Source organism: Nuphar pumila, chromosome 2 (assembly GCF_984573655.1).
Source record: "Nuphar pumila chromosome 2, dmNupPumi1.hap1.1, whole genome shotgun sequence".
Classification (NCBI taxonomy): domain Eukaryota; kingdom Viridiplantae; phylum Streptophyta; class Magnoliopsida; order Nymphaeales; family Nymphaeaceae; genus Nuphar; species Nuphar pumila.
In genome coordinates, this window is record NC_143250.1 from 112,931,955 (window position 1) to 112,958,434 (window position 26,480).

The 26,480-nt window shown below is 41.9% G+C and overlaps 1 protein-coding gene across 3 annotated transcripts in view; it reads left to right on the forward strand.

The window, feature by feature from the left end:
* Window positions 1–275: 275 nt before the first annotated feature.
* The window catches only part of LOC149846785 (uncharacterized), a 36,200-nt gene continuing 9,995 nt past the window's right edge, over window positions 276–26,480 (forward strand). For all 3 annotated transcript variants that reach the window (XM_089996571.1, XM_089996572.1, XM_089996573.1), the window contains exons 1-3: window positions 276–496; window positions 662–749; window positions 18,812–18,964. In XM_089996571.1, the coding sequence (XP_089852697.1) occupies window positions 364–496; window positions 662–749; window positions 18,812–18,964 (374 nt within the window). In that variant the 5' untranslated portion in view covers window positions 276–363. The remainder of the gene's footprint in view (window positions 497–661; window positions 750–18,811; window positions 18,965–26,480) is intronic.

A 26,480-nucleotide genomic window follows, 5' to 3' on the forward strand; every position in this document is an offset into this window, starting at 1 on the left:
TTGGAAGAAGGTTAACTTTAATCCTAGTTTTGCATTTTAAATTAAACTTTTTAAGATTTTAATTAAAAAAATTTAAATTAGAGGATTTCAACTTTTCAACAAGCCAAAAAAACAGGTTGATCTTAAGCAAAACAATAACCGTAGCAATTATTTGAAATTTCACAGACATAAGGCCTATTTTTCAAATTAAAGGCAAAGGTTGGATCTAAATTAAATTTTTCCTTTTGTTTATTGCCCTCTCTCTGGAGAAGTTTCACAAGCTAGTGACAGAGAAAAGCAACTAAAGAATAATACTTTTTTTTTTGCTATTTCTGTTTTATTTCTCTCTACAGAGAGAATTTTAGCAGCAAAGAGAGAGAAGGGATGGATTTGGGGGAAGTGTGGGCGATCTTCGGGCCTGGGGTCGCCGGAGCGGTCTTCGCGACGGGCTGGTGGTTTTGGGTCGACGCCGTCGTTTGTAGCTCCGTCAAGGTCTCCTTCGTCCACTACCTTCCCGGTTGGTACTATCGTTTTTGCTTGTTCGCCTCCTCCTCCTCCTCTTCCTTCTTCTTCTTCTTTTCCTTTGTTTGGCAATTCGATTGCGAGTTTTCTGGATCACCCAAGAATTGGGTTGCGAGTTCCTCTTCTTGTTTTTTCTTATTCATCTGTGAACGAACCACAGGAATATTCGCGACTCTAGCTGCGTTGATGTTCAATGGGGTCCGACGGGACGAGATCGATTACTCCCCTTACGATGAGGGAGAATGGAGGTTGCCCCCCTCTCTCTCTCAACTTCACTTACCTTGCATCAATTGAGTAGGATTTAATGGTCCCCTTTTTCCTTTTTTGCCTATTTCCTTAATAATTCATGTTTGGGCTTGCAAATGGTAATTGGGGATGCATTATTTTTGTGAGTCTTCTGTTTTTTTTTTCTTTGCTCTTTCTGATGGAACCAATATCTCTTTCGTAGTTTCGTAATTTTCATTGATATTTGTTCATCAAGGATAATACTCTGAAGGCTGGGGTTGACTATCCTTTTTGTTTTCCTTAATTCATGTTTGGAACTGGTAGAATGTCGCCGAATTAAGTTGGCGCTGTTTTTGTTTCATTTTCTTATGAATATGATGTTAGTGGTTAATCAGTTGCCAATCCATGGATATCGCCACGTTTGTATCTTAAGGGACTGAGTAAGCTGTATAATCGAGAAAGACAATATTCATTATTGTATATTAGTGAAAAGTATGCATATTCCGTGTCTACGATGAACAGATAATTACAAAATAATTACCTTCGCCACAATAGAGTTAACCTTGGGAGATTGTAAGTTAAAATGTGTGATGAACTGGGTGACAGCCATGAATTCGATGAATGTAATGTTGGTTGCTGTGATTAAAAATTTCAGGAACAACAGGACCGTTAAGAGTGCAGAAACTTGTGGCACAGTTTGCTGCAATCAAAATATGAATCCCGTTGACATTTGTTTATAAATCTTAAAACCAGAAGTAATTGGAGAGTGTTGTGATGATACTTGCACGATGGATCCCATAGACCTTTGTTGATAATAATCAAGATATTTACTGTTCCCATGATTTATGGAAGTTGGGCTTGGATTAGAACTGATCAATGATGGGATTATGTTGTTCTTACCAAAACATGAGAAATGACTTAAACATTTTCTTCGCTGAGTTGTTGAACATAATGGATTTTACCGATGTTTAAGAATTAACAGGACATAGATTTTAGTGTCCAAGTTTTGGTATTCAAGGAACAAAGTGTATGAATTCTGATGCAAGAGAAGCAGCAATTAGAGTAATACATACAGCATTGAACACAACATTAGCTGCAAGGTTGACTTTTGTTCTCATTTATTCTTCAGTAACTTATACTACTCACGTATCTCATTTCTCTTAGTTATTCCTTCCACTGCTTTGAGGCCAGTTAATTGTTCTTCCCAACCTCCTCTTAATAGTAACCCTACTATTCCCTGGCCCTTCATAATCTATCCTTTGTGGGGAATATTCTCAGTTCCATCTAGCGTGTCAGTCTAATAATCCCAGCCCTTTCTTGGCGGTCGAGGAGAACTGAGATTGATCATGCAACTTGATATGAATGGCTAGGGTTGTGGTGATAGAGGACTCTCTAGAAAGAATGAGTGGGATTAAAAATTCTTCAGAATGGTTGTAGTGGATCCTTTGATCACCTACATCTGAGACTGGAGAAAGAATAACCTCATAGTCCTTGAGCCATGTGTGTTTCAACTTGGTACGCATGTGGTTCGATGGCATCAATTAGAAAACCGATGAGAGAAGATTCAACATTCATCTCCTGAGACTGTTTTGCAGCATCTTATAGTCATCTTCTGATCCAATCACTTATCACCATTCACTTTAGGGGATAAATCATCAATATGTTACGAATGCCATCTGGCATGGCAAGCCTCAAAATCCCTATTGCTTCCTAGCACTTCAGTAGATCTGCTGCTGGTCAACTAACTCAATGCTGAACTTGTTTACTAGAGGTGACAGTGAGAAAGGAACTTGAGTAACAGATCAGGAAAACTAAAATATCTGTGGAGAGGTGATGCTATGTCCTTGACTCATCTAACTTAGAATAAAGCTGCAATAACCCCATAATCTTTGACTGATGTGAACCTATGTCACATGGGTGCGGGTGCAGCACTTTCAAAAAACTTGGGTGCGGGGGTGCGGCAAAAAAAAAATATATATATATATATATATATATATATAAAGTCCAAAAGTTGGACATAAATGACCCTGGGTGCAGTCAACGCACCCAGGGTCAGGTTGACCACACAGGGTGCCGCACCCGCACGTGCACCCGCGTCGCGTCGACGCGGGTGCGGCACCCAGTTGGGCGAGTCCCTGTGACATAGATGTGAACTGACTTGTGGAACACACTTGAACTTAATGTCCTTGATCATGGAGTATAAGGCAGCCAAATCATTTGCGAAAAAGAAACCAACATTTTCTTTATCTTAGAGACTGAGTTAGAAACTATCATGCTTTGTGTTGCACCTAATTATGGTTGGGACCGTGATTATGGGAAGGATCAATTCCAGGGTTCCCATCTTCATTACAAACTGCTTATTGGTGATCCTGTTTTATAAGTGCTCACTATGATTAGGTGGGGCTGTAAATGACTAGATATCATACAAATCTATATCAGATGACTCTGATACATTATGTGGTAATGCTTTAAAATGAAGCCTTTGAATCTGCAATGCCCTTTGATTATGATGTAATGAAATGTGCGGAAAAGCAAAGAGTGCACTAGGCACTTACAACATCCACTAATGAACAAACAAGGGCTAATACCCAAACCCACAAGAGACAACACAACATAAAAATATAAATGTCTCTTATTGAAAGAGAGAGAGCTCTCAAGAGTGAGAAATACAAGAGGGGTTCACCCCTATTTATACACAAGAGAAGGAGAGGGGAAGGGCCAAGAGGCCTTAAAAGGAGAGCCACATAGGGGGCTCCCCATGTAGTCGTTGGGAGCCCCCAACGGTCACAAATGTGACCGTTGGGGGCCCCATCGACTACATGGTGGGGCCCCTTTTGTGTGAGCAAAAAAACAAAAAACAAAAAATATGATTTACAAAAAAATAAAGAGAAAAATAAAATAAGAAAAACAAGTACCCCTATCGGGTACTTGTGAAATGACAAAAATACCCCTATCGGGTATTATATATATATATAAATAAATATATATATATATATATATATGAATTACATGTATTTTAACACCCTCCCTCAAGCTTTACGGGGATATAATCGAAAGCTTGTTAAGAAGAAACAAAAACCGAGGAGCCGCAAGAGCCTTAGTGAAGAAGTCCGCCAACTGGTACTCTGATGTGACGTAAGGTAGTGCTATAGTTCCTCTTAGGTATTCATCACGAACGTAATGGCAGTCCATCTCAATATGCTTAGTACGCTCATGGAAGGTGTGATTGCTTGCAATATAGATTGCGCTTTTGTTGTCGCAACACATCTTCGAAGGAGTAGAGATGACAATGCCCATATCACTGAGGAGGCTTCTTAGCCACACAAGTTCCATGGTTGTAGTGGCCATAACACGATATTCTGCTTCCGTCGAGGACAAGGATACTTTGTGTTGCTTCTTGCATCTCCACGAAATCATAGAGTCACCTAAGAAAACACAAAATCCGGTAGTTGAGACTCGGTCATTGGGATTTCCTCCCCAATCTGCATCAGTATAAGCAATTAAATCAAGTGACGAGGCAGAAGAAAGAAAAACTCCCTTAGTTATGGTATTTTTGATATATCTGACAATCCTTAAGATTGCACTCATGTGCACGGTTGTAGGTGCATGTTGAAACTGACTGACAGAGTGGACGACATGAGCAATGTCTGGCCGTGTGATGGATAAGTAGGTTAGAGACCCAACAAGTTGCCGGTAGGGAGTAGGATCCTCGAGAGGTGTTCCATCTTCCAACCTTAATTTTGCATTGATGACTTCTGGGGTTTCTGTCTTCTTATCATCGGAGATACCAGATTTGGAACAGATGTCAGCAAGTTTCATCTGAGAGAGAATGTACCCTCGAGGAGAGTACGCCACTTCAATTCCTAAAAAATATCTTAAGAAACCAAGGTCAGACATATCAAAATTTTCTTTCAAAACCTTTTTAATATCATTAATGCCTTGCTCATCACTTCCTGTGATGATCATATCATCAACATAAAGTAGTAAAATAACTACTGAAGACCCTGCACTTTTCACAAACAAAGCAGTGTCAGTATAACATGAACGAAAATTCAAACTTGTCATTACATTACTAAATCTATCATGCCAAGCCTTTGGGGCTTGTTTTAAACCATATAATGCCTTTTTAAGTTTGAGAATCTTATTTTTACCAATACATACTCCAGGTGGGGGATCCATGTAAACTTCTTCATTTAATTCGCCATTTAGAAATGCATTCTTAACATCGAGTTGATAGATAGGCCATTTTTTCACTGACGCAATAGCAATAAGAGTCCTAACACTAGTCATTCTAGCAACAGGTGCGAAGGTTTCTTCATAATCTATTCCATATTCCTGAGCATATCCTTTAGCTACTAACCGTGCTTTATAACGTTCTAATGAACCATCACTCTTGGTTTTAATTTTGAAGACCCATCTACATCCTATTGATTTCTTTCCAGTGGGTAACGATGTTATTTCCCAAGTTTTTGCTTTTTCAAGGGCATTAAGCTCTAAGTTCATGGCTTCAACCCATTGGGGAATATCTTTGGCCTCATTATAGTGTGAGGGTTCATGAAATGAATGCAACGCAATTAGACATGCTCTATATCTTGGAGTTAGGGACTCATAGGAAACAAACCTATTAGGAGGATTGGAGATCCGACTGGATCTCCTTAAAGAGGTTTCTTCTATGTTGGATCCTTGAGAGTATTTTTCTAAGGCGCTCATCTGAGATTGTTGACCACGCCTAACATATGTTTGGATTGGTCTATTATTCTCATCTATAACATTATCAAGAGGAATTTCCTCTAGGTCATTCAAAGACACATTAGAGATTTCCTCTTCTTGAGGAGTCTCATCTTCTTGAGATAGAAGATCAAATAAAAAAGTATATTCACTTTCGTCAATATCTTTAGTTTTCACAAAACCAATTTCATTTTCCAAAAATGTTACATCTTTGGATACATAGAGTTTGTTATTTTTCAAGTCAAAACATCTAAAACCCTTTTGATTTTCTCCATAACCCAAGAAAATGCATTCAATAGCTTTAGGAGATAATTTGTCCCGTTTATGAGTAAGGACAAAACATTTACATCCAAAGACTCTTAATCTATTGAAGTCGGGTGTTCTTTCAAATAGTTTTTTCGTATGAAGATGTATTTTGTAAGGATGAAGATATCATTCTATTTATTAAGTAAGTTGAGGTTAAGGCCGCTTCGGCCCAAAAATTCTTTGGAAATAAGGAGTGTCCTAGTGGTTTCCATGATGTGTCTATGCTTTCTTTCGGCCAAGCCGTTTTGTTGGGGAGTCCTAGGACACGATCTTTGATGACAAATTTCATTTACTTCTAAATAGTTTTGAAATTCATTTGATAAATATTCTCCACCCGAATCGGATCTAAGAGTAGAGATATTACTTGAAAACTGATTTTTCACTATCATATGAATTTTTTTGAAAAAGTCAAAGACTTCGGATTTTAAATTGAGAAAGTAGATCCATACATACCTAGTGTAGTCATCGATGAAAGTGACGTAATAGGAGTACCCTCCTTTAGACATGACAGGAGAAGGACCCCAAACATCCGAATGGACTAACTCAAAAGGTCTTTTGGACACAAAAGTTCGGTTTGGAAAAGGAGTAGATTTCATTTTGCCAAAAATACAATTCTTGCAAACAAAATGTTTCTCATTACAAAATTTCTTTCCAAATGGAAATGAGTACATTTTTGAGAAACTTGGATGTCCAAATCTTTGATGCCAAATATCAATATTTTTATCTTGGACATGGTTACAAAAAGAGTTAGTGGGGAGTTTCAAGTTGCTCATGTAATAGAGATCTCCCCTCCTATGGCCTTGCCCAATCAGCTTTCCGGACCGGAGATCCTGTATAGAGTAATCCTTAGTTGAGAAGGAGATTTTACATCCATGATCACATATTTGAGCAACAAAGAGGAGATTTAAATTAAGTTGAGGTACAACTCTCACGTTTGGCACAAAGAAATCTTTTGAAAAGTTTAAGGTTCCAAAACTTTTTACTTGTAAAGATGTACCATCGGCAGTTGAAACATAGGAGTTTTTATAATTATTACATAAATCAGAAAGCTCATTTTCAAGAGGGGTCATATGAAAGGAAGCTCCAGAGTCAAGGATCCAAGACGACATACCTGGAGGAGAGCAGGAAGCTACGGCGGCACCCGAAGTTGATGGAATCTTGAGTAGAGTTTGTAGTGCTTCCGATAGTTGAGCAAGAGAAAAAGAGTCCTTTCCTTTGATTGCTTCCTCTTTCTTTTGAGTAGCTTCTTCAACGGAAGCAACCTTATTTTTCGGTGCTTCATTCAACTTAGGGCAATTAGGTCTTATATGACCCGGTTCTTGACAATGATGGCAAATGGTTTTTCTATAATTGCCATTATAGTTATTTTGCCTTCCAAAATGTGGAGGTTTGTAAGTTTTCATGTGGTTGCCGGGTTTTGATACGGCCAAGACATCATCTCCTCCTTTAATCATGCCAAGACGGGTTTCTTCTTGGCATATTTCGGCTATGGCATCTTCCAAGAGAAGAGGCTTTGATCTATGTAAGAGGGAGGATCTAACTTGCTCATATTCGGGCCTAAGCCCATGTAAAAATTGGAAAAAGTGTTCTTTTTCCATTTGTTCTCTCCTTAATTCCACATCTATACTAGAAACCCATTTTGGTTCTAGTAAAGATAGCTCATCCCATAGAGGGCCAACAGTGCTAAAGTAGTCTCTAACACTCATTTCTCCTTGCTTGATAGTCCGGATTTTTTATTGAAGAAAGAATTGACGAGCAAGGTCTTTTTGGGTAAACATACCTTTCATGAAGAACCATGCTTCATTTGCCATCCGAAATTTGGCAATGTTGGCGCAAATCTTGAGCTCCACATTGTTCATGAACCAAGCAAGAATCTTGGCATGCTTACTTTCCCAATCTTCTATTTTAGATTGGCGATCTTCAATGGCCTTCATGCGGGCATCTCCTTCAAGAGCTTTCTCTTGATCACCTTCCATCTTAGTTAGTTGAAGTTGCGGTTCCGGAATAGTGCCCATAACGTATCCCCAAAGCTTTTTTCCCTTGAGGTTGTTTTCCATGGCGGCGGCCCACATCATGTAGTTGGAGCCATTGAGTTTGAATGAGAGATCAATCTTTTGTTCTCCTTCCATAATAATCACTTATAAGAGGATAAAATGAAGAGAGATATAACAAAAAAAAAATATAGCTACACAACTAGCTATATTAAGAAGAAGAGCATACACAAGGCTCTGATACCATGTAATGAAATATGCGGAAAAGCAAAGAGTGCACTAGGCACTTACAACATCCACTAATGAACAAACAACAAGGGCTAATACCCAAACCCACAAGAGACAACACAACATAAAAATATAAATGTCTCTTATTGAAAGAGAGAGAGCTCTCAAGAGTGAGAAATACAAGAGGGGTTCACCCCTATTTATACACAAGAGAAGGAGAGGGGAAGGGCCAAGAGGCCTTAAAAGGAGAGCCACATAGGGGGCTCCCCATGTAGTCGTTGGGAGCCCCCAACGGTCACAAATGTGACCGTTGGGGGCCCCATCGACTACATGGTGGGGCCCCTTTTGTGTGAGCAAAAAAACAAAAAACAAAAAATATGATTTACAAAAAAATAAAGCGAAAAATAAAATAAGAAAAACAAGTACCCCTATCGGGTACTTGTGAAATGACAAAAATACCCCTATCGGGTATTATATATATATATATATATATATATATATATATATATATATATATATGAATTACATGTATTTTAACACATGATCAGGTTGGCTTCCATCAGTAGATGAGTATCCGACATTGCAGAATGGCCCAGTTTTAATTTTCTAGGCTGAGCTGATTGGTTTCCTTTTCTAGTTGGAAATAAAAAAATACTTAGGTTTGGATTTACACAAGATTGGTATCAGGGGTATGGCTGGCTATCCATATTATCAATTTTGCGAAGGTGGTGTATGATACAAAAGGTGATTGCTTCTTCCCCTTGGATGCTATGGATTAACAATTTACTATGGTAGTTGACCCCCTTTTTTGCATGCTATTCTATGTCATAGTCGCAAATATCGGTATCGGCTATATCTCGGCCAAGGCATTTCTCGCAATACTAAAGGTTTGGTGATAAATCTTGGAAAAATATTAAGAAAATCTTGAGGCTTAAAAAAATAAAAAATATATAAAAATAACAAAATTAAGTAAGAAAACATCATGTTAGATAATAAAATACATATATAATAAAAGAAATAAGTAAAAAAATACAAAATAAAGAAGAACATATTTAAGATGTAGGAAATAAATAAAAACAGTAACAATAGTTGATAATATTGTGATATTATTATGATAATATCGCAATATCTCGTGGTAATATCGCGATATTTTACTTATAATATATTTTGATGAAAAAACAGTGATAATATCATAATATTTTGAAAATATCCCCGATATCTGTGACTATGTTCTATATGAGTGTTTTTCAAGAGCAGCAGTTGTTTTATAAACATTAGTAGGAGCATGCTGTTTGTTGGAATATCATATTTGATAAAACATGATGCTCGGAAGCCGCTCATGGAAATATCCTGTTTGATACCACTATATGCTAATAAAACATAGATAGCTGTGGATTAAAATGAGAACATAAGTGATATATTATCTATTATTTGGCCTTTTCAATACATGATGTTTTTTGTTATCACGTATTTAAGGGCACTTTATCTTGTGAGGGTAATTTAAGAAGTGTGTTACTTTAGTATCTTTTGGATCTTCTATGCATTCCAGTGTGTTTTTCTTTTGGGCTTTTGATGTATATCATTAGGTTGCCTTTTGGATTTTCCATGTGAGAGGCTACTTATTGTTCATCCTTTTCTCATTTGTTAGGCTAGATGAAAAGGAGTAGGCAATTTCTTTGGTTTAAAACTACCTTTTGGTCCTCCTATGAATAATTAATAAGTTTTATGTCTTAGAGTCTAGAAAGATAAATTGTTATTGTTTGGTTATCCGGAAAGGCTATAAGCTGTGCCACACAGACACTTCACTTAGCATGTGCATCCCGTACCAACACGACACTCGGACACGACACAACACAATACTTCATGGATATAGTCAAACCAGTTTCTAACACAGTCAATATTCTGTCATTGACTTTATCTATTTCCTTTTATGATCTTATTTACTTATTATGTATTCATTTGATTTTTTTTCTTTTAAAATTTGTCATCAATTACATTACATGTCAATTTCAACTTGGTTTCACTATTTGATGTTCCTAATTATAGTGATTTATAAGTGTTGTTTTATACACACTCAAACACATTCATACATTTTATCTTTGTACGGCCATGTCCCCGTGTCCTAATCCTTTAAAATTAGCGTATCGTACCAAGCGTATCCGCATTGTGTGCCATTCCCGCATTTGTATCTACATGGCATAGGATATAAGTATGTGTATATGTTCACACTTGGTACTCTCAAGAGTTTAGTTTTTTATGTTTCCATCAGTAGGAAATTGAATCTCATGATAGTTTTTGCCTTTTGGAAATGATCTTTTTTTTGTAAGTATCAAAAGAAAATTGAACCTCTTAGTGGTATTTGTGACACAAGTGTAGAGGCCTACTTCATGACTCACTTTTCAACTTTCATGTGTGGATGGCTGCCCTATGGAAAATGTTTTATGGCTACCTTCATTTTCTGGATCGTGGTACAAACATGTTTGAATCATTGCTTGATAGGATTTGGCAGTCCTTTATCTTTTGTGGTAGAAAATGTAGTCCAAATTTGTGTATCTATGGTGGCAGTTTTATTTAACCTCTTTTACTTTTGGATGATGGTATCTCTTTTTCAAGAGGCTTTTCATGTTCGAAGGGCTCATCAGGTGAACCATTTTCTATGTGATAACCATTTTTGCTGTTTGCCTCAATTTTGTCATTGCGTCTTTTGAGCTTAACAAGACAAGAAGATGCTAGTACAGATCTGTGCAAGGAATGGCAGCTAGGTTAGCATATGCAGGTGCATGGTAAGTCATTATATAAGAAGATATACAATCAAAATGGGGTGAGAAGATATGCAATTGGAGTGTTCCCATATCCATAAAAAAAGCTATGCGCCATACACCCACACGAGTGGCAGCGGATTTGGGGAGAAGGTGCTGACCCCTTCATCCCAGGTTCAACTCCCATTAGGTGTGCGGGTGCCTTTAACTTGTGGGCTCCATAAGGGCTTGAGTATCGTTGACCCCACCTGGGGTTTACCTTGCAGGAGGGCGGGATCATTAAGTGACCCCGTTCTTGGAGAGAGTTCCTCATAATAAAAACAGGCTATGGGCCATTTTCATGTCTGGTACTTTGACATGTCCATAACTGTAACTTCATCAAAAGTTATCCTTTCATCTGCAAGCATTTCAGGCAGTGTCAGTGCCTCTTTTTGGTTGGAGGCAGTGGAAGCATTTGCAACCTTGTCTTCGTGGGGAGAGATGTTAGGCTCTAACCTCAGGATGGAGGACTATGGCAGAGATGAATTGGTGCATTTCATTTCTCCAATATAGAATTTAGTAAACCCTAAACCCTGGCTGTGCACCCTTGAGGTTTATCCCATTGGGTGACTGGATAGCCATGATTCCTTGATGTTTGGCACTCTTTTGACAGGGATGATGTTACAAAGTGGTTGATGGATTTTGTTTAGAGTTTCCAATCCAAAAAATTCCAATGAAGCTATAGGTGATATAATGTTAATGTTTGCATCCTCAAGTATGGATTTTAGACAGTTAGCGCCCCTTAAATCTGGAGACTTTTAAGATTTTTGCTCCGGAATGACCATGTCTTGCTTATGTTAAATGATATGTTTTTATCTCCGGTAATTCAAAGGTTTACTTGTTAGAGCCTAACACGGGTCGGCTTGATACATATATTTTCTCTTAAAAGATATGTTTTATGTCCAGCCTAAAACTGTCTTTATCAGTCTATCAATCTTGCAACCTGATCTGTTTGATGTTTTGTTCTAGTTGGTGTACCTACCCTATGAGGTGCTATAGACAACTATTGAACTAATTCCATTGAGCTCATCTACCTATATAAGTATGAGAACTATTACTTAATTTGGATGCTTGTTGGGCGATATTATTGTAGAAGATGCACCGAACCCTAGATAGAGAGAGAGAGAGGAGAGAGAGAGAGAGAGAGAGAGAGAGAGAGAGAGAGAGAGAGAGACGGCTGCACAGGAAGAGAGAACTCGATAATCGTTATTAGGGCCTCTCTCTATGTTAAATAGAGAGAGGCTTAAAAGCATAATTACAACCAAGCCCCATTATAAAAGCAAAATTACAAATAGCATCTAATATAAAAGGACTTCACTTAAAACCACCTATTCTCAACACTCCCCCTCAAGTTGGAGCATAGATATCAATCATGCTCAGCTTGTCACAACATTTTGAGAAATTTGGTCTAGCAAGAGGTTTTGTAAACATATCTGCAACTTGGTCTTCTGACTTTAGATATTTGGTAGTAATATGACCAGCTTGAACCATATCCCTTATATAGTGGCAATCAACCTCAATGTGCTTTGTTCTCTCATGAAATACATGATTGTTCGCTATATATGTTACAGCTTTGTTATCGCACATCATGGTCATGGGAGAGGAAACCTTCACCTGAAGATCATGAAGAACAGTACGAACCCACATCAATTTAGCAGTTGTTTGGGCCATAGCCCGATATTCTGATTCTGCACTCGCCCTAGAAACCACATTTTGTTTCTTACTTCTCCAAGAGATCAAGTTGTCTCCCAGGAATACACATAATCCTGTGGTAGATTTTTTATCCACTACAGATCCTGCATAGTCAGCATCAGAATAGGCCACTATCTCCAGAGTTCCACCTTTCCTGAACAATAACCCCTTTCCAGGAGAAGATTTTAGATATCTGAGAATCATAATAGCTGCATTCTAGTGTACCTCAGTTGGTTTGTCCATAAACTGGCTAACTTTGCTTACTGCTAAAGCATTATCCGGCCTGGTCACAGTTACATACAGTAGCTTCCCTACTAGGGAGCGATAGCTTTTGCTATCAACCAGTTTTGACCCTTCTTCAGACAACTGAACTTTATGGTCCATGGGAATATTTGCTGGTTTAGCTCCCAACATTCCCGTTTCCTTTAATAAGTCAAGAATATACTTCCGTTGAGACAAAACCATCCCTTCACGGCTCCTGGCAGCTTCTATACCCAGAAAATACTTGAGTGAACCAAGGTCTTTTGTAACAAAGTGTTTTTGAAGATGAGCCTTTGTGGCTTCAATAGCTTTCACATCATCTCCTGTAAGAATGATGTCATCCACGTATACCACCACAACAACTATGTCAGAGCTAATTTTCTTTATAAATAGTGTATGATCTGTTGCTGACCTATTAAAGCCAAAGCGTGACATCGCTTCAAACAACTTTTGAAACCATGCACAAGGACTTTGTTTCAAGCCATAAATCGCCTTTTTCAATCTACACACCTTCTGACACTCCCCCTCAACCTCGAATCCTGGAGGTTGTTGCATGTAAACGGTCTCAGATAAGTCCCCATATAGAAATGCATTTTTCACATCTAATTGGTACAAGCTCCAACCATGCTGAACAACTACTGAGAGAACAAGACGAATGGTACCCATCCGTGCAACAAGAGAAAAAGTTTCAAAGAAATCAATACCATATGTCTGAGTATACTCTTTTGCTACTAATCTGGCCTTGTACCTTTCAATAGAACCATCAGATTTGTACTTTATGATATATACCCATTTACATCCAACAATGTCAGCATCTGCTGGGGAATCAACTAGATCCCATGTATGCTGAGATATTAAAGCATCCATTTCTTCTTGCATAGCCAGCTTCCAGCGAGTATCAAGCTCTGCCTGTTGATAGTTCAGAGGAATAGTTTCAGCAGATAAGGCTGAAATAAAAGATTTCATCTAATTTCCAATTCTCGCATCAGAGACAAAATGAGATATGGGATATAAGGTACATTGTCGTGTCCCCTTTCGTAGAGCAATAGACCTGTTATCATAATCATGAAGATCACTATTGTCAGTAGAACTTACCTCAGGGGAAGAAGAAGATGAAGGCACTTGCGGAGGTGGATCTCTACGCACATATACCAATGGAGGATTATGAAATCTGGAAGAGGATGAAGTTTGTTTCGGGAATGAGGGCACGGATTCCAAAGGAAAAGGAGGTATAGGTAATGGACAAGACTCAGTTGGATCAACCTGCATCGCGGAACCGGTACTAGAGTAATATGGAGTGGATTCCAAGAAAGATACATTCGCACTGACATACTCTCGGCGAGAAGTAGGATCATAATATCGATATCCCTTTTGATTTTTGGGATAACCTATAAATATACATTTTGTAGCTTGAGCAACTAATTTATCACGGTCAGGACCAAGTTTGTGTACAAAACAAACACATCCAAATACTTTGGGCGAGAGGGAGAAGAGGGGGGTATTGGGTTTTAGGATATGAATTGGAATTTGATCACCCACAAAAGATGAAGGCATGCGGTTGATCAGATAGCAAGCAGTTGTAATCGCATCACCCCAGTATAACGCAGGAACATTGGATTGAATCATAATGGTCCTGGCAACATCAAGCAGGTGACGATGTTTTCGCTCAACCACCCCATTTTGTTGAGATGAATAGGCACAGGAAGTTTGGGGTTGGATGTCATTATCTTGGTAAAATTGTAACAGACCTTTTGATTTAAACTCGAGAGCATTATCAGTGCGAACAATCTTGACAATAGATTCAAACTGAGTTTTTATTTCAAGAATTAAAGATTTGATAATACTTGGAACGTCAGATCGTTCCTTTATTAAAAACACCCATGACAACTTAGAGAAATCATCAACAATAACTAGATAGTATCGACACTGAGTCCTAGTAGGAATCTTACTAGGACCCCATACATCTGCATAAAGAAGTTCAAAGACTTTATTACTAGACTTACTCTGACTCGAAGGAAACGAACTTCGATGATGCTTGCCCAGCTGACATGCTTCACACTGAAATGATGTGGTGGAAGGAATCTGAGGAAAGACCGAACGGAGCTTTGACAATGAAGGATGACCAAGACGACGATGCCACTGAACAGGACTGAATGAATGTTCCACTGCAACATGAACAATACCCATTGGATGATGTAGGTAGTAAATTCCATTTTCTTCATAGCCTCCACCAATCTTCTTCCCTGTCAGCAAATCCTGAAAATGACAACCCATTGGATCAAATATTACTCTACAGTTTTGTTATTTTATAAGGCAACTAATAGAGAGTAAACTTTGAGGAAATTTTGGAGCATGAAGAGCATTTTTCAACTGTAATGAGGAGGATATAAAAATATTTCCCTGACCAACAACCGGGGAGGAGCTCCCATCGGCTAATGAGACTCCAAGCTGAGCCTTAACATCCTTTAGATCTGAAAAAACAAGTAAATTTCCACACAAATGTCTGAAGGCACCAGAGTCAATAATCTACTTACAGTTAGTCGGATGAAGATGATTTTTGGTTAAATAGGCAACACCAGCTACAGGAGGGGTGGAATTCAAAGGACGAAGAGCTATCAGCTCATCATATTCAGCACGACTGAGGGTGATACTACTGTCACTTGCAGAGATATTTTCCTGTGCCTTTGTTGCCTCGAGAGTAGTAACATTTGCTTTAGGAGCATATGACTTTGATGAAGAGGAGGTTGGCCGGCCATGCTTATCCCAGCAACGATCTTCTAAATGTCCAGATTTTCCACAGAATGTACATTGAAGCTTTCCTCTGCCTCCCACACCTCGTCTGCGACCTCGTCCTCTGATGTTCTGAAGATTTCCACGCCCATAACCAGAGGAGACAACTAAAGCAGATGACTGAGTCACAGGCTGAGAATGTGGAAGAGAGATCACAAGTCTACTCAGACGATTATATGCTTCAGCAAGAGTAGGTACATCTGAACCAGTCAACATTTGGACTTTTGCAACAGAGAATTCTGAAGATAAACCTGTAAGAAACCGAGCAACCATAATTTGTTCTTGATGATCCTTTTGTTTCGAACATCAGAGGGGTCTCTGAGCATTAAGTCTTTCAAATGCAGCTTTTACGGAGGCATAGTACTGGGCCAAGGTTTGATCTTCCTGTTGTAAATTATATATTTCTTGTTCAACTTGCAGGATACGACTCACATTAGTCTCTTGTGAGTACGCATCTCGAAGATTGTCCCACATCTGTTTGGTTGTATTATAGTAAATTAAACCATCTGCAATATGGGGTTCGATACTATTCATAATTCATGACATAACTATGTCATTATCTTCATCCCAGGTAACATATTTTCCCACCTTTTCAGTGGGTTCGTCTTCCAACAAGACATGTTTTCTACGATATCCAGATACCGACATCATAAATGTTCTGGACCACCAGGCATAGTTAGTTTCATTCAACCTTACAGACGAGCCGTACGAAAATGGATTGGCAAATGCCTTATATTCTCCAATATTTTCCAATTTTGAATAACATTTCGAAGTTTCAACCACACTTCTGGTTCAACAAACAAAAACTGGACAGACTCCAATCAACACAGGGATAAGCGTGTGTTACACTCACACACCAACCGATATGACAATCAGCAGCTGTTCACACACGAACAAAAAACCACGACAGTAAGGAATAACAACCCACAACAAGAGTACTTTCCCAGCACAGCAGGGAATCTAGCCTGCAGTTTCCACGACATTAGTAAACAACAACCCACAAACATGGAAAAAAAATTTCAGCACGTCAGTGAATCACGACCAACATAACTCTGCATACGCAGAACCTGTTTCATAACAGGGGCTGCTCCCCAAACATATACAACCAAATTGCCGTTTCATAACAGGGGCTGCTCACGAGCAACACCACAGTTTGATTGTTGTTTCTCCAAAAAAAAAAAACCAGGAAGCGCGGCATGAAATCACGATACAAAAAAAAAACTTAGGGCCCAAATATCAGGGTATCATAGCTGAAATAAAAGCACTGATATCTTTCACACATTCACGACAGATCAGAAAGCAAAGAGATTAACACACAGGAGCTAACGTGGTTCAGTGCAAACTGTACCCATGTCCACGATATCAAGATCTCATGCGATAAAAAAACAGGGCCCAAACATTTTCAGAATCACCAACAGCAACAACAGAATCACGAGGGAATGAAATAACCAACAGCAGAATCACCACTAACCAACATTCGTCAACACTTACCAACAGCAGAATCAACCGGGAATGAAATAAGACTCGGCAACAGAGAATCACGGCAGGAACTCACAGCGGAAAGAAAAAAAAACTCGGTAGCAGGTAGTCACGAAAAAAAAAAACACCGAGGAGCTACGAAACCCACAACAAGCATCCACGACCAACAGCACGCCCAAATCTGTCATCAGATATTAAAAAAATTTATAATCGTTGACCTGATTGGAAAAATATTTTCATTAGATCGAAGTTTGATCACGATCAAGAAAACTTCCACGATCGACTGTGCTTTGATCACAATCGATCACGCTCCCACGATCGGCTAGGCTCTGATACCATGTAGAAGATGCACTGAACCCTAGATAGAGAGAGAGAAAAGAGAGAGAGAGAGAGAGAGAGAGAGAGAGAGAGAGAGATGGCTGCACAGGAAGAGAGAACTCGATAATCGTTATTAGGGCCTCTCTCTATGTTAAATAGAGAGAGGCTTAAAAGCATAATTACAACCAAGCCCCATTATAAAAGCAAAATTACAAATAGCATCTAATATAAAAGGACTTCACTTAAAACCACCTATTCTCGACAATTATTAATCTCTCACCTCCAGGGAATCGCTTTCAGCTTTTCCTGCTTACTAGGTCTTGATTTCATTGCTGCATTGTTCCCCAGGGATTACTACCACTACCATCTCGAAGGATTCATTTGCAAAAGTTGCATTTCTATCCCCCCATTCTTTTCTTTTCCTCCTTAGCTGCCTGCTAGATGCAACCTCTTTTACCTTAGCTTGGCTTTTTTCGCTTTTTAAGAGGAAGGAGGAAAGAGTAGTGTTGAAATTTGTAGTTAAGATGATATTATAGCTGATGGTGAAAATTGTAGCAAAAACTGGTTGATCGGAAAAGTTTTGCCGGTCTCATGAATAGATTAATATTCCCTTAGGCATTTGGAGTGTGATAATTTTCATACAAATGATTCAGGTAGGGGGGCTTACTCTCGTTTATCTAGATTGTGGGAAAGATAGAGGGAAACCCAGTGTGAGTCTCCAAGACAGGTCATGGTCACCTGCATTTCGGCTTTCTATCTTGCTTTCCATTTCTCTGCAATTTAATTGAAGCTGTCAAATTTATAGCTTTCCTTACATCTTGGTTATATGATGATTCAGAGACACTGTTTCTAACTTGTAAATGCCACGGGGTTTTCCTCACTTTGGTGAGGGTTCCTCATCATAAAAAAATAGTAAATGCATTTGCATGGCCATGTTTATTATCTTTTGATGGTCAAATTTCCTGGTCATGATTCTGGCTAATGCATCTGAACATTTATTAGGGTTCTAGCTGGCTAATCATTTTCTCGAACTCAAAGTTTGTGCTTCCAGTGCAAAATTTTAGATAAACCCTCTTCTTGATGTCTTGTGTTCCTGGAAACTGAGGAGCCCATTTTGCTGCCCTGAAAGCTGTCACTGTAGACTGTATGTTCTGGTATCTGGAGGCATTGTATCATCTGCTGTTTTGATCAACATTTTATCACACGTTGAAAAAGAATAAGCTAGTAGACTCTTAAGGAATTCTGGATTCCATCTCCCAGTAATGGAAAAAGGGAGAGAAGCTTCAATAGATTAGTAAGATTTATTATTATAACATCAACTCCTTTTCATATTATGACTAGCGCTTTAGAAAGGATCAAAATGTCTGTGGTATTTATCACACTAGGAAGGAATAAAAATCCACTGAATAGATTTTTGACAAAAATCATTTTTTCCATGGAGCTAACAAGAGAAATCAGCTGACTTTTTTGACTTGTTTCTGCTTGGTTCTGCAGGGTGAAACTTTGGCTTTTCCTTGCATATGTGGTGTCATTCGTCTCGTTAGCTGCTTCTGTTGGCCTGCTGATACAAGATGCACTCACAAGTTCAGGTCCTTCAGCTTGGACAGGAACGGCCGGTGTTTTGCAGTGTGTGTTTGTATTAATCAGGTATGTTCGACATCAACTTTTGACTTTCAATGCTGGGAAGAGCCATGAAGCTGGAAAAGTCGGGGTCTTAGGTAGGATTGCTAAACAAACAGAATAGCTGAACTCAGCTCCTTTATGCTCAGATCCTTCTTGGGTTTGGCTCATTTGGCTTGGACTAGTGGAACGAAGAGCGAGCATACGAGTTCAGCTCATCTTATGAGTTCAAGTTAGATGAGCTCAGCTTGAGCTGACTATTTTGAAAATAAAAAATAAAATTTACATGTTCTGCATTATGTAACCCTTGACCTCTTGGTTACAAGCAAAAAACCCAACCAGTTGACCTAACATGTTATTATATATACACACACACTAGAAAAATGTTATGTGCCCAAGTGCACAAAAAAATTAAAAAACCTAGAGAGAGAGATTAATACAACAACAACTACGCCTTCATCCCAAAACAATTGGGGTCGGCGATATGAACCAAAAAAAGAAAATCATTCTGGGTCTTCTACATGAATCCTTCTCCTCCAATCATTTCTATCCAATGCCATGTCCTCAGTGAGGTTCAAAGCATTCATATCATTTCCTATCATCTCCATCCAAGTCTTCTTAGGCCTACCCCGACCTCTTTTAACTAATATATTTTCCCATTTCTCCATCCTTCTAACTGGAGCAGCATTAGGCCTTCGCCGAATATGTCCAAACCACTGTGAACGATTCTCTCTCATCTTGTTTTCAATGGATGCAACACCTACCTTCTTACGTATCTCCTCGTTTTGAATCTTATCTTTTATTGTATTTTGATGCAGCTCACGTTGAAGGAGGAGAGAAAATAATGGCCCACCGTAAATCGGTGGGGCTGAACTTCTTTATTAAACTCAGAAATGTCTCAATAAACAATGGAAAAATGCAATAAACAGGGAAGAATGCAAGGGAAAACAGGAAATAAGTAAAGGAAAAGGAAAACTGCAGCAAAAGAAAAGTCGGCCGGGCTTCTTTTAATCTTCAATGCTCTTCACGCAACCCTAGACAGGCCTTTTAAAGATTGTCTACTGGATTGGGTCGTGGGTCCAGATCTGGGTCCGACCCACGATCCGATTCAGCCCTTCTTTGCAGCTGGTTCTGGGGCGCGTGAGCTCCACCACGCCTGACGTAGGTGCGCAGGGGTACCTCCCTGCGTCGTGGCTCCGTCCCTGCAGGTGAGTCATAGTCACGGGGTCTTTCATCTGCCCTGTGTGGTGGATCGAGTGGCACGATGGGCCCAATCGGGTCCTGCCCTGCATCATACTCCCCTGGTTGGGAAGAAGTCGGCTCTGTCGACTTGTTGTTGCCACAGTAAGCATATAGATCAGCCACGTTAAAAATAGGGGAAATATGCCAATCATCGGGCAGCTCAAGGAGGTAAGCATTCGAACCTAACCGCTGGAGGATCCTAAAGGGGCCATACTTCTTAGGACTTAATTTGCTATAGGTACCAACGGGAAAACGCTCTGGGCGCAGGTATACCCAGACAAGTTGACCGACCTCGAAATGGACATCACGACGACCCTGATCCACGAAAGCTTTGTAGGTCTCGTAGCTTTCGACAAGTTTGGTCCGGACTTGTCTGTGAATGTCACGCATATATTCAACGACATCAAAGGCATCCGGAGCTGGAGCTGAGAGATCTGACACAGGGGCGAGGTCAACAACATGGGTGGGAGAACGACCATACACTACTTGGAACAGAGATTTACCAGTGGACCGGTTAATGGAGTTGTTATAGGCGAACTCGGCTTGAGGCAGAACGAGATCCCAAGTTTTGACGTTTTCGCCCACTAAGCTCCGTAGCAAATTTCCTAAGGTGCGGTTCACAACTTCGGTTTGACCATCAGTCTGGGGGTGATACGCGCTACTGAACTGGAGCTTAGTTTTTAACAGGGTCCATAACGATTTCCAAAAGTGGCTCATAAAACGCGTGTCGCGATCGGAAGTGATTGTGTGAGGTAGCCCGTGGAAATAGGCAACATCTTTGAAATAATATGAAGCGACTAAAGAGGCATCGGTGGTGCGTTTGCACGGAATAAAGACAGCCATTTTGGAGAACCGGTCAACAACTACTAAAATTGAATCAAAACGACGTGGTGTGCGGGGAAGGCCCACGATAAAATCCATGGACACATGCTCCCACGGTCGTTCAGGAATGGGCAACGGGGTGTACAGACCACTATTCTGACGATGACCCTTGGACACTTGACACACATGACAACCTTGGATAAACTTGACAACATCTTTGCGCATTTTGGGCCAAAAGTATCGTTTATCTAAGAGAGCGAACGTCTTATCATGCCCGAAATGCCCTGCTAACCCCCCTTCATGTAATTCAGAAATCAACTGAAGCCTGAGGGAGAAATTGGGTACACATAATTGGTTGCCACGGAAGAGGTAACCGTTATGAATACAAAAACGGGGGTCAAGGTTACGAGCGGAGGAGGTGCATCCTTCCCAGACTTTGTGAAAATCAGGGTCCGTAGGGTATAACTCTTTGCATTGTTCAAAACCTATGACCTGCACCGACATAGTCATCAACAGGCTGTTCTTCCTACTAAGAGCGTCAGCCACCTTGTTCAGGGTACCCGATTGATGCCGAAGCGTAAAGGTGTACTCTTGCAAGAAGCTGACCCACTTGGCATGACGGACACTCAACTTTTTCTGACTATTCAGGTACTTCAATGCCTCATCATCCGTGTACAAGACAAATTCCTTGTAAATGAGATAATGCCTCCAATAACGAAGGGCTTGTACAACGGCATAAAACTCAACATCGTAAGTGGAGTATTGGCACCTGGCCTGAGTCAGCTTCTCGCTAAAGAAGGCGACAGGCCTACGATTCTGACTCAAGACGGCGCCAATCCCCACTTTAGAGGCATCACATTCAACCTCAAAGACTGCACTAAAATCGGGGAGGGCTAAGATAGGGGCACTGGTCATTTTGTCCTTGATGATCGTAAAGGCTTTGCTCGCCGCTGGCGTCCAATGAAAGCTAGTACCTTTTAGGCACTCCGTGATGGGGGCCATAAGGGTACTAAAATTTCTCACGAAACGTCGGTAAAAGGTGGCTAACCCGTGGAAACTACGGATCTCTCCTATAGTCTTTGGGGTAGGCCAATCGACAATCGCTCGGACTTTAGCAGTGTCGGCCTTGACGCCATCAGAAGACACAATAAACCCTAAGAACACGACACTGGATGTCATAAACTCACACTTCTTGGCATTGGCATACAATTTTTCTTTTCTCAAAATATCTAAGACTTGACGCAGGTGACTCAAATGATCAGACAATGAAGAACTATAGACCAAGATGTCGTCAAAGTAGACAACAACAAACTTCCCAAGACACGGACGCAAAACTTGGGTCATCATGTTCATGAAGGTACTGGGGGCATTAGACAACCCAAACGGCATGACTAACCACTCGTACAATCCATCACGTGTCTTAAATGCTGTTTTCCACTCGTCTCCCTCGCGTATACGAATCTGATGATATCCGCTTTTTAAATCAATTTTAGAGAAAATGGAGGCCCCGGATAACATATCAAACATATCATCTAGACGAGGAATGGGAAAACGGTATTTGACGGTGATGCGATTGATCGCACGACTATCGACACACATGCGCATGGACCCATCTTTCTTGGGAGTGAGTAAGGCAGGCACGGCACAAGGACTAACACTCTCGCGAATGAAACCCTTTTGCAGTAATTCCTGAACCTGTCTTAACAACTCCGCGTGTTCGGAGGGGTTCATGCGATAAGCGGGAAGGTTGGGTAGACTCGACCCGGGTACAAAATCAATGGCATGCTGAACCACCCTTGTCGAAGGTAATCCATCAGGAAGGTCATCCGACATAACGTCGCAGAATTCCTCGAGAAGAGGGGCAACATCCGCAGGAATGGACACAGGTGAACTCATCACTGGCTTAGCCACCAGGGCATAACAATAGCCATCTTCCTGGCAGTGGTCCAGGAAAAGCCGGTACGAGAGGCCTGCGAGTCGAGGGACTCGCTCGGGTTTGTCAACTGTGGGGAAACCCGTCTCCCGGATTGGTAGAAGGACGATCTTATGGCCATTAAAGATAAAAGAGTAAGTATTCTTGCGGCCATCGTGAGTGGTCTGGCGATCAAACTGCCAGGGACGTCCCAAAAGAATGTGACACGCATGCATAGGGGCCACATCACACCACACCTCATCGTGGTAGTGCTCCCCCATGGAAAACCGGACTAGGCAACGCTGAGTGATGGGAACCTCATTTCCTTTCTTGAACCAGGCCATCTTATAGGGTTGGGATAACTTTTCGGTGTTGAGTTTCAAGGTAGACACCACACTCTCAGATACCATGTTCTCACATGCTCTGGTGTCAATGATGACATCACAAGCGTGACCTTCACAGTTGCATCGAGTCCTAAAAATGTTATTCCTTAGCCATTTCGATGGGGTCAATTCTCGGGGTGTGGTCAACACATGACAGATGGACAACAAACTTTCGACGTTGCCGTCGAACTCTATAACTCCCCGCTCATCCTCAACCTCAACTAATGAATTGTCCTCACTATCACTCTCACTTGCGGACTCGACAATCCCTTCAACTAGATGGGTGTTCTTGCTCACGGTCGGACACTTGGACGCGACATGTCCTAACTCTTGACACCTAAAGCAACGAAGGGTCGACTCAGTAGGTTTGGTTTTGGACCGGGTGTGGAAAGCTGGACCTGACTGGTCAGATTTGCTAAGGTCGGTCCTGGGTTTTGAGTCACTAGGGGAGCTTGCTCCCCTGGTTGGGAAACTCATCTTGGGTCGGTTGGAGGGCTCACTACGGGTTGTCCGATATTCCTGCCTCCGCTTCAGCTTGTTCTCGATGTTTATGGCATAACTGCTGGCTTGATCTAATGTTTCGACTGTGACACAACTAAAATCATCAGAGATAGCAGGGCGGAGACCCGAAATGTACCTCGTGACCTGCTGGCGAGTTGTTTCCTCGATCTGCACACGCAGGGAAAGACGATGGAACTCCGCGGTGTACTCTGCTACAGTTCGGGAACCTTGGCGCAGGGTCAGGTATTCCTTGTAAGCTCGCTCGGCGTGATCCGAAGGCACGAACTTTGACTGCATCAGTCTTTGCATTTCCTCCCACGACTGTACGCGTTCTAATCCCTGCCGCTCCCTTGATCGTTGTAGCTCCACCCACCATGTATGTGCTAGGCCTCTCAATCGTGTAGAAGCTAACGAAACACGACGGTGTTCAGCAACTGTGTGATAATCGAAGAAAAACTGCACTGCATAAGACCAGTCGAAAAACTGCTCCGCGTCGAATCGCCCCGCAAACTCCGGAAGATCCAATTTCACGCCATAGGTGGAAGAGTGGTCTGGTGGTCTCTGTTGTCGCGGCTCCACTATCCCTGCAGGATGCTCATTCCAGAAAATGTCATCGTCCCAAGCTGCTTCATTGCCCATATGGTGGTATTGTTCGCCGGGATGCTGGTGCTGTCGATCTCTCCTGATGGGGGGTCGGCGGTCGGGGCGCGCCGGTTCCTGCTGACATTGCCTCGGTCGGGTTTGCCCGTGGGCGGGCACCATCTGTGGCCGGTATGGTGGTACTGAAATGACGGGAAGTCCAAGGTTCGGGGGAGGGTTTGGTTGAGGTTCTGGTGCCGGACGGGTAGGATTGGTATAATATGGTTGTGGGTTAGGATTATGGTATGGGTATGGGGGTTGGTGGGTATATGGATGGGTTGACTCGCTCGATGGGATGTGAATCGGGCCCACTCCTACACTACTCGTCGGACCCAGATATGAGTGGGTTGGATCGAGGTTCGAGTTGTGGGGATAAGAAGCTTGGTTTGAACTCGATCCCCGATCCATAACATTATGGGTCTGGTTTTGACCCGGCTCAAATCCAAACTGGAGCTTCGTCCGAGTCCGATATGGGTTAGGGTCGGTCTGAGGTATCTGTTGAGGGTCGGGACTAGTGGGTTGGTTCTGGCTCGGGGCTGCCCGCGAACCGGAACCAACTAGGTAGGCTGGGTAAGGGGTGTCTAGACCCAAACCCGTTCCCTGAGACCCAATGGCTGGTCCCAGTGACACAGGCCTGGGTCCTGTTACATTACCAATTGGATTGGATCTTCTTGGATCTGGATCCATCAACAAAGGCTCGCCCATTCCAGCTCGCAGGGATGCGGCTACGGAGCCTCCCCGTGTGGGGTCGGGGAAGGAATGCTCGCCTCTCCCAAATTGGACTGATAGTATCGGGCCAGCAGCAGGGTCCAGCATGACGCTGGGCCCCTGCCGACTCAGCTCACCCTGCGACACAGCCCGAGCGAGTCCCTGCCACGATCCTGGGCCCGCAGGTGGGCCCAGCGCAACACTGGGGCCCTGCAGGCTCGGGCCGACCCTCAGCGCACTTGCTGTTGCGCCTGGCCACGCACCCTGGCCTGCAGGTGGACCCAGCGTGCCGTTGGGCCCCTGCAGGCTCGGGTCCACCTGTGAAACAGGCGCGGTCATCCTTTGTCGGGAGTGGGGTGCTCTTACCAGGGCATCGTTGTTCGGTAGGACCCCCTGGTGCTGTCGCGAGGTGTCTGGACCCTTCGTAGATGCTGAAACAGGCGCGGTCACTCGCTGTAGAGGCATCGGCTGGTGTGATTCAGCCCCTTGGAGGTTCAGATTTGCAAACACGCACTCATCGACGTCAGCACCTGGTATTGCGCACGTTCCCTTTCGCGCCTCAAGTGCTGTCAACCGGTCGTCCATCCCATCCAGCCTCTTCGATAGGCCTGCCACATCTCGGGTCACGCGCAACACATTCTCCTGGATTTTTGTCAACACCTCCATGACACGCAGCATGGGATCTTCGCTGCTCGTTTCCTCACGCACTTCGCTTTGTACCGGATCGGTTCCCTCCTCAAGAGCCATACCGCTGATGAGGTTGGAACACCCGCTGCTCTGATACCACTTTGATGCAGCTCACGTTGAAGGAGGAGAGAAAATAATGGCTCACCGTAAATCGGTGGGGCTGAACTTCTTTATTAAACTCAGAAATGTCTCAATAAACAATGGAAAAATGCAATAAACAGGGAAGAATGCAAGGGAAAACAGGAAATAAGTAAAGGAAAAGGAAAACTGCAGCAAAAGAAAAGTCGGCCGGGCTTCTTTTAATCTTCAATGCTCTTCACGCAACCCTAGATAGGCCTTTTAAAGACTGTCTACTGGATCAGGTCGTGGGTCCAGATCTGGGTCCGACCCACGATCCGATTCAGCCCTTCTTTGCAGCTGGTTCTGGGGCGCGTGAGCTCCACCACGCCTGACGTAGGTGCGCAGGGGTACCTCCCTGCGTCGTGGCTCCGTCCCTGCAGGTGAGTCATAGTCACGGGGTCTTTCATCTGCCCTGTGTGGTGGATCGAGTGGCACGATGAGCCCAATCGGGTCCTGCCCTGCATCATATTTCCATACATCCATCTAAGCATACGCATCTCAGCTACACTCATTTTTTGAATATGATGTC